The sequence below is a fragment of the Vombatus ursinus genome, unplaced genomic scaffold (assembly GCF_900497805.2).
Source record: "Vombatus ursinus unplaced genomic scaffold, bare-nosed wombat genome assembly UNPS02014794.1, whole genome shotgun sequence".
In the NCBI taxonomy this organism is placed as follows: Eukaryota; Metazoa; Chordata; class Mammalia; order Diprotodontia; family Vombatidae; genus Vombatus; species Vombatus ursinus.
In genome coordinates, this window is record NW_020954572.1 from 11,768,793 (window position 1) to 11,778,678 (window position 9,886).

Sequence of the window (9,886 nt, forward strand, 5' to 3'; positions counted from 1 at the left end):
CTATCTCTTCAAGATTATAAAGAAGTTCCACTTTAACTACTGAATGCTAAAATACAATGAAATGTTTTCTAAAATACTGATGTCAAACCTTAGGTCTTTTGTAACAAATTATTCATGAAAATCTAGTCAGAAAACATTCAGCTGGAAATAAATTTTTTCATCTTCCTGAATGTTTGCAAAACAAAACCAATGTTCTCCCCTCCCCCCCAACCCCCCAATGGATTCATTCTTTTTTTCCCTCCTCTTTAGTTTTCAGCAGGGTTTGAGAACTCTTGGTGTGTTGGAAACAATGCAGAAATATCCAGAAGCATTTTATAGTGTCCTATGTCACAAGCCTGAGAGACTTACAACCAAAATCCTTAGTGATCTTTTTACTATGCACAAATTGTCTGAAGCACAGGACACCAGAGCTGTGGGGTTTTGGATGAATTACTTGCAGAATGTTGAAAGTAAGTGAATATTTTAAAATTTTCAAAGTATCTGTGTTTAGATTTTGTTTAGGTTTTTATCTCTCTTTTTTTTAGTATTTTAGTTTTGCCTCTCAATCTTACAAATTCCTCATTTTTCCTTAGCTTACACTAAAATTTTAATATTTCAGTCCAAGTTGTCTGACAAAGTAGAGTGATATGAGATAAATTATACTCAGTAAAATTAACTACCAAATTCTCTTAAGGAACATTTAAGTCTTTTTAGAGAAACATATTTTGATAATGTAAGTTTCTACTGCATACACATCCATGCATTTGACATTTTTCTAGTTTACATGCTATGGCAAATTCTATGAAAATTTATAGTGAAGGCTATCAATCAGCAAGTGTTCATTCAACAACCATTATCCCTGCTCTCATGAAATTTACAGGGGTCAACGTCAGTCCTTCCATGGCCCTTTTGATGCTTTAGGATGAGTCTGAGTTATTATAAGCAGCTATTACAGTTCTGTTCAATATTAAAATAAGGAAAATAAGATGCTGACCAATATTTTTGTAATAAGCCATTTTCATTATTGATGATAGTGAAATCATCATATTTGTACTTTGGAAGAAAAGCAGAACTGGACCAAGTACATACAGAAAAATATCTGTGCTAGAGCCACCCCAATTTTGAAAGCATTGAGAGATAAATTTTCAAGATATCTGAAAAAGGGGAAGATACTAGATTATTATCAGAAAAAAATTACATACAGAATTGCTACCAAAGAATAATTTTTTTCATTTTATTCAAAGAAATAGGATCAAAAGGAAATCAATAACAACTAACTTGTGTTCCTCTATAATTTCTCTATAATATTTTGAGATTGATTTACATCAAGTGTATCCTAAGAAAATATGAGATGTCATAGCTAAGTTTTCATAAACTGTTTTCTGTACTAGGCCACAGCTTCATGGTTATGCATTTGATTTGAAGGTGCTCTCATTGTTATTTGTAGAGTGTCAAAAAATGACTTTATGGAGCAAGCGTTAAAGGCAGGCCCAGAGAGGTCTTCTTTTTTTATGTCAGTCATTTCTTGAGTTCCTTAAACTTTCCTTTGTATCAAGTAAGTAAAATTATCAACCTATTGGCTGTGTCTGAAAATGTATGCCTTAATAGACTGCCTCCTTGCCAAGAGACACAATCTATGTTTTACCATTATAACTGGTCACTACTTTGAGTTCTGAAGTTTTTCAGTGTTGTTTTCCTTCATGTTATTGCAGTCATCATTCAATTTGTTCTCTTGGTTTCGTTTTATTAATCACCCAAATTTCTGAATTCTTCATATGTATCATTTTTACAGTATAGTAATGTTCTATTACATCCATACACTATACTTTGTTAAGCTATTTCCCAGTCAATAGGCATCCACTTAATTTTTTTAAATAGCTATCTCTTATTTTTATGTAATCTATATTTTTCAGTCTATCTTTCCTCCCCAACCTCCCCAGAGCCATTTAACAATAAATAAAAAGCAGAAAAAAGATTCAGTGAAACTAGCTAACACAATGAAAGAGTCTGACATTATAAAGTATTCCACACCCATAGCCTTTCACCTCTGGAAAGAAATGGGAGAAGGGACAATCACTTTCCTTCCAATTACTTGCTATTTCACAAACTGCTGCTATAAATATCTTTTTACATATATATATATATCTATAGATATATATATACACATATATATACACATATGTATGTGTTGGATGTTTCCCTTTTTCTAATCTCTTTGAAGTATAAGCAAATTGGTGGTTTTGCTGAATTAGCAGGTATGTGCACTTCAGTGAATTTTTTTTGGGGGGGGTGAGGTAATTGGGGTAAAGTGACTTGCCTTGGGTCACATAGCTAGTGTCAGGTGTCTGAGGCTGGATTTGAACTCAGGTCCTCCTGACTCCAGGGCTGGTGCTCTCTCCACTGCACTACCTAGCTGCCCCTTCAGTGAATTTGCTTATGTAATTCTAAATATTTTTCCGGAAAGGTTAGACCAATTCACAGCTCCACCAACAGTGCATTAGTATGTCTCTCTTCCTACAGCCTTTCTGATAGAAGTGTTACTTCTGTGAGGTGTCTACCATCCTTATGAAAACACCATTACAACAAATGTAATGAAAGAGAAGTTTGTTCAGTGAAGCTTAATTGTTAATATTAAGCATAAAACAGAAAAATAGTTCAACAAAGATGTTTCCCCTCATTGTGTAGACTGTTCCACATGATGCAAATTGATTGATGAGTAATTCTCTATAAATGATTAAAGCCTCCAGGCACTCCTGTTCCAGGGATGACATTGTTTAATTTGCATCAGTCCCTCCCTGCACTATTATTACAAGGTCTCCTTAATGAAATTTACAACCGTTCTAAAGACTTCAACCTAACCATCCATAAAGGGAAAACCAAATGAAGAAGAAAGCTATTATCTGGATAATGACAATGCAGCTGAATATACAGGCCAGTGAGTTAGGCCATTAATACACTTAATTTGGAAGGCACTCCAGATAGATAATGATCTGGGCCCAGAATTAAATAGGAGATTTTTCTAGATTACATTCGAGAAATAGCACAGAATTTCCCATTATCTCATGATGCTTTCTGAAATAAAATCTATCTTTGTGTGGTAATATAATATGGCTATGAATCATGAAACATCAAAATCTCTGAAAACTTGCAGGTTACCCAAAGGACAATGCATATTGTCAAAGATGGACTTGCACTTAAAATGTTAAGGTGGTGTCCAGAAAATATATAATCCAAGAAAGCTGGGCCTGTTGTGTAGCAAGATCAAGGGATTTTAGGTGAACAGCCTGAATGTGGTACTCTGGAATGTTAAAATACCATGAAGAAGACCTTGAACACATTGGATGAATTTTATATGGAGGAATTTATGGGAAGAAATTGACAAGAATCCCACAGGAAAAGATCAGGTTGAGTAATAGTCTGCCCTATTAGTGAGAAAATCCTTCCATGAAATCCATTAAAGATAAGATGGTCCAAAGTGAGTAGCTTCAGGTGAAGGAAACATTGTAAGCTTCTCAAAATATTTCTGGGAAAAAAAAGTGCCCTTTCATTCCCCTTATCCTTGTTATTACTGATTAGGCAAAATTATTTCAAAATTTCTTAAAAGGTATCCTACATATATTTCCCAATGGTATATTTACAGTCTTTCAACTTAGCAGTGGGTATGAATAATGTAAAGCAATTCATTTTCAACATGAGCTTTATTAGGATCTAGAAATAAGATTTTGATTTTGAAATTAACTTTAATTTCTTCATTGCTCACTTTTTTATTGATACCTTTTGTTTTTCATTCTAATTAACATGCCAAAATTTATTTGTTAAAATTTTAAATGGAAATGATTTAAGAATTTTTTTTTTATTTTTTTTTTTTAGGCAATTGGGGTTAAGTGACTTGCCCAGGGTCACACAGGTAGTAAGTGTCAAGTGTTTGGTATCAGGCCAGATTTGAACTCAGGTCCTCCTGAGTTCAGGGCCGGTGCTCTACCCACTGTGCCACCTAGCTGCCCCTAAAAATTTTTTTTGTTTTAACACCGTGCCTACCTCCAAAATGCTGAAGATTTTCTAAAATTATGCAAATATTTTAACTTTCCTGTCATTTTTTTTTGTATGTTTCAGGTGGAGAATCTGTAGTAACATTAGAAGATATCCTACTTTTTGCAACAGGTTGCCGCTCCATTCCACCTGTTGGATTTCAGCCTACTCCATCCATTGAATTTTTGCATGCTGATTATCCTGTTGGAACCAAATACTACAACAAGTTAACTCTTCCTATAACCAACACATATAAGGAATTTCAAGAAAACATGGACTTTGCCATCAGAAATGCTTTAGAACTAGAAAGAGAAAAAAATTACTACACTGGATGTTAAATCTTATTTCAGAAGTGCCTCCTTGTAAGCTGCTATCATTATGTTCTTAACATTATAGAACTTTGTCCTTAATGCTCCCTTGTCTTAAAACTTGCCAGTCCTAATTCATTAGTATTTGATATGAATTTTAAAGAAAGTGGTGACATTTTAAAAAGTACAATATGTTAAGGAATTTCTTATTCAACTTTGATGTAACATTTTGTATTTTCTTGATGCTTTTATCTATGAACTTCAAAATAAGTAACTTTAGTAAGTTGTTACTTTGTCATGATACACATAAAAACTTGTTATTGACTGGTTTTCTAAGTTATATTTACTTCAGGTAAACTATAATTATTTTCCAGTTTTGTATGAAAAATAATTGTCTTTCAACTTTTTTTTCTTTTAAAGCATTAAATAGAAATGCCACAGAATTTAAAGGTATTATAGCATATGAATCAAGAATATCCTAATCTCAAGATGGAGTGGCGTTAAGCTAGAAATCAAAGTGTGCAGATAGGTCAGCTGGTAAAAGATAGAACTGCTCCTTATGCACCTGTGAAGTTGAATTATGTTAAAATTGTGCCTAAAAGTTAATATTTATTAACTGTATCTTTGGCCTTAATGGTAACAGTTTTGGTTTCTGTAGACTTAGGGCAGTTCTGTGCCTTCAAAGTGAGTGAATGTGGGTTAATATCTAGTTATTTTAGCTGTCTACATCTATTGCCACATTATGGGTTTGATTATGGTGGTGGATATTAATTGTTAACTTAGCTGAATTACCATGTAAGCCTTTATGAGTCTCCCCATAGATATTAACTTTTAATACATGTAAAATGATTTTGCACCTATTAATTTCATTGGTAAATTATTTAAAGGAACAAAAATATTATATTTAGAAATCCGTGTTCTCATTCCAGAAGCCATTCTCACTTAATTTCCATGTAAGTGCTGTTTTTAATACATTCCTTCCAAATGTATGCATTTTTAAAAATTGGAAAACACCTATTCTCATCATCTTCCATATCTATAATTTGAAGTTAGTATTAAAGTAGATAGAACATCTTTACTCCACCAAAAATTTTAATGATTTTTTACATTTGTACTTAACTATGTTTTTTCACCCTAACTTACAAGTGCAATGCCAGCTAAACTCCTCTAAATTAAAATTCAGCAAGAAATCTTATGAAGTTACTGATTTAAATTTATTTCTAGATTCCTTTGACATTTGTTGGTATTGATGAGTATTTTGGGGCAAATTTGAATTTGGAGGAGAGAATAGCGTAATCTCAGCTTCTTTTCATCATTACTCCTTTTTAGTTTTGAAAGTTAAACTTATTTATATTGACATGTTTTTTGAATGTAGTTGTATCTTAAAATTTTTATGGCTTCTGGAACCACTCAGCAAATCTTTACTTCTCTTGGATTCACTCATGTTAAAGCCTTTAGGTAATATGATATAGTAAGTCTTTTACTTTCAATTATGTCTAAACAGAAATCAGTTAGTGGTTTTACTTTTCACATGTTCATACTTATATAATTTCAAAAATTTACCTATGAATAAGCTTGGTTCTTTTTTTCACTTAAGCATGTTTCTTTTAATCACTAATATTCTAGTATTCTCCTGAGATGCCTTTTGGGCCTGTGCTGTTTATTTTTCTTTTCAAATGAAATGGTATAAACAATCACTGAGTCATTGATAATTGAATGACCAGTGACTCCATCCCAACAAAAATCAATATGAAAAAAAGATAAATTTGCCAAGTCGCTTTGCCTTTAGTGTTTATTCATCCTAAGGAAAGTACTTAGAATAAGATTTACTCTGTTTGTAAATAGGCAACATTTTAAATGGTATTTTATTGTTACTTTTATGATAAATTGTACCATGTTCTGGTTGTAATATCAAATGTAAAATGTTTCATTTTAGTTTGATTACTTACTTTAATGTATGTAGTTTGTGTCCAGGATTTATACAATTTAAAATTTGCTTTAATAATCCAATCTCAAATTTAATTCTGCTAGTGACAGTTTTATATACATGAGTTATTTTTTTAACGTTAGGCAGCAGGGCAGAATGGATAGAAACCTGGTCTCAAAGCCAGGAAGACTGAGGTTGAAGGCATGCATTTGACACATTCTGGTTTGTGTGACTTCTCAGTGCCAGTGCCCCGAGTGTTTTTCTAAGATTATAAATTACAGAGATGTTGCAGGCCTGCATTGGTAGAGGGAGTATCTTTACCTGAGAGTTTCCTATATTAATGAAATTAGTTTCAATTCCTATCCTTAACTACTCTAAAGTGTACAAACCTTTGAACTATAGAGAAACTTAGAAAGAAACGTCTCGGAATTATGTTGACAGCCTTTCAGTACACTATAACTTTGTCTACTCACTTTGATATGCAAATTTGGGTAATTTGTAATGATGTCTCTGTTGCATAGGAAGCAACCAGAAAAATACATGAAGAAAGCATACTTTTGTGTAAACTGACACATTAGGACTTTTCCTGCATAGTCTATTCTGATAGGGTGAAAAGATTCCTTTTGTACAATGTGGAAAAATCTCTTTTTATAAATTAAATTCTATAAAAGTTTTATTAAACTGAACATATGGATAGGAAGTACCACATAAATGAGGCAGCATTATAATTAAATCTTCAAATAAGACAAATAGCACTCTGAAGTTAATTTCTCACTTATTCTCAAGAGATAGAAAAATTTCATACACACACACACACACACACACACACACACACACACACACACACACACAACCCCCCCCATGTAATCCTTGTTTACTTCTCAGTCCTAAAGTGACCACCTGTTTGCATTGCCTTCATGGGTATAAGCTGTATTTGTTTACCACTGTATAACTAACCACTTTATAATTTTAAGCATTGACCCCATTACTGACCAGTACTAAAGCCCTGGCCCACGGCTGGCCAATAGCAGAGGCCCTGTTTCCGTAACAACCCAGCAGCAAGGCCCTACCCTTGAAGCAAGCCAGCCACTAAACCCCACAGCCAAGGGAAGCCAATGGGGAGCCCCCCCTTACCCAGAACAAGCCAGAAGAGAAGCCTACCTTCTAGAGAAAGCAAGCAGCTAAGCCCTGAAGCCCAATAAAAGCCAGCATTAAGACCAAAAAACCCCAGCACAAAAAGCTTGGGAGTGCAGGACCAAAACCCAATTTTCACATAAAAAAAACCAGGTCACAAAAAAAGGCAAAAAAAAAAATGAGCAAAAAAAAAATAAGAGCTTGATTATAGACAATTACTATGGTGATAGGGAGGATCAAGGCATAAACTTAGAAGAGGACAATAATGTCAAAATGGCTATATGTGAAACCTCAAAGAAAATGTAATTTGGTCTTGGACCTAAAAAGAATTCTTAGAAGAGCTTAAAAATGATTTTAAAAAGCAGATTAGAGAAGTAGAAGAAAAATTGGGAAAAGAAATGAGAGTAATGCAAGAGAACCATGAAAAAAAAAGTCAGTAGTATGAGAAAAGATATACAAAAATTTGCCAAGGAAAAATCTCCCTAAAAAATCGAATTGGCCAAATGGAAAAGGAAGTACAAAAGCTCACTGAAGAAAATTCCTTAAAAATTAGGATTGAACAAGTGGAAACTGATGACTATGTGACATCAAGATACAATAAAATCAAAGAAGTAAAAATAAAAATAGAAATTTAAGGGGATGTGGGAAAACTGGGACACAAATGCACAGTTGGTGAAGTTGTGAACTGATCCAATCTTTCTGGAGAGCAATTTGGAACTATGTCCAAAGGGCTATAAAACTCTTTGATCCAGCGATATCACTGCTAGGTCTATATCCCAAAGATATCCCAAAAAAGGGAAAAGGACTTATTTGTACAAAAGTATTTATAGCAGCTCTTTTTGTAGTGGCTAAGAATTGGAAATCAAGGGTTGCACATCAATTGGAGAATGGCTAAACAAGTTGTGGTATATGATTGTAATGAAATATTGTGTTGTAAGAAATGACAAGTAGGATGATTTCAGAAAAACTTGGAAACTTACATGAACTGATGCTTAGTAAAGTGAACAGAACCAAGAGAACATCGTACACAGTAACAACAACGTTGTTCAATGAAGAATTGTGAATGACTTAGCTATTCTAAGCAGTACAATGATCCAGGACAATTCCAAAGGACTAATGATGAAACATACTATCCACCTCCAGAAAAGGAACTGATGTTGATTGAATATAGACTGAAGCATGCCATTTTTCACTTTTTTTCCTTTTTTTGAATCTTCTTGTACAAAAAGAGTTATGGAAATGTTTTACATAATTGCACATATATAACCTGTATCTGATTGCTTACCATCTCAGGGAGGGGGAGTGGAGAGAGGGATAGAATTTGGAACTCCAAACTTTAAATAAAAATGTTTAAAAATTGAGGGAAAAATGAGGATCCGAATATAGGGGCAAATACAGAAAGCTGAGAAGGGTAAAAAGGAATATCATAATACAGTTTTCACTTTATGTAAATTTGCATTATGCAAATTTGACTTTATATGAAGAATTCTTCATGTATGGGAAGATGTAACAGAAAATATATATGAAGAAAGTTTGGAAAAAAAGTGTGCTCAAAGTTCATTCCCGATTTTAATGGATTTCACAAATATGAAATGTTCAAAGAAGTGAGTAACAAGATTGTAAAATTAGCAGAAGAATTGGAGTTAGAAGTGGATGAGAATGATATGGAGAAGTTGATTGAGTCTCATGGAGAACTGTTGAAGGAGGAACTAATTGAGTTGCTAGCTGCAAAGACTGCAGAAGAAGAAAGGGAAGCTTTGGAACTTGAGATCAGACCAAAAAGATTCACAAGGAAACAGTTGGCAGAAGCATTTCATCATTTGAGTGAATTTTTTTTTCTGGTATTGAAAAGATGGATCCAAATACTTAAAAATTTTTTAGAGTTCAAAGACTAGTTGAGGATAATATTGCTTGCTATCTTCATATATAAGGAAGAAAGAGAGCCACTGTCCAAACATTTAGATAGCATCATTAAAAAAGTTGCACAGTCAGCTATCTGTGCTAAAAAGTTCAGTGGGTGGGGGAAGGGCAAACTGCAAACCTACGTTAACTTTATTGTACAGTACTGTGCATGCTTTATCATTAACTTTACCTTTCACTTCATAATTCTGTTTATTATCATGGTACAGTATTCACATGTGTGTCTACATTTTAGTACATTTTATGACTTGTGTAAAGGTATTATTTTGTGTATGTTTTTGTTATATAGCCCAAGTAAAATGGGTAGGTAGGGGCAAATTCACATTACTAGTAGAGGTCTGCAGAAAGGTGCCCTGAAGTAAAGCAAGAACTGTCTGTACTCCAATAATATTCAAAGGATGTTAGGAATAGAAGCTTTCACATATTCTATCAAGCTCCTCACAAGCCTTTAAAGGGCTGACTTTTATATGTACTGTTTAGTTTTACATCACTGGCATGCAAATTAAAATATCAATGAATAAATTTACAAGTTGGCAGACATTGAATAAATTTATGCAATTTAAAAAATTATTTTAAGTATGGCTAATGA

General features: G+C 33.4%; 1 protein-coding gene across 5 annotated transcripts in view; it reads left to right on the plus strand.

Moving 5' to 3' along the window:
• G2E3 (G2/M-phase specific E3 ubiquitin protein ligase) overlaps positions 1–7,572 on the plus strand; it is a 65,898-nt gene extending 58,326 nt beyond the window's left edge. For all 5 annotated transcript variants that reach the window (XM_027870125.1, XM_027870128.1, XM_027870127.1 and 2 more), the window contains 2 exons: positions 250–449; positions 4,093–7,572. In XM_027870125.1, coding sequence (XP_027725926.1) covers positions 250–449; positions 4,093–4,346 — 454 coding nt within the window. In that variant the 3' untranslated portion in view covers positions 4,347–7,572. The remainder of the gene's footprint in view (positions 1–249; positions 450–4,092) is intronic.
• Positions 7,573–9,886: the final 2,314 nt, after the last annotated feature.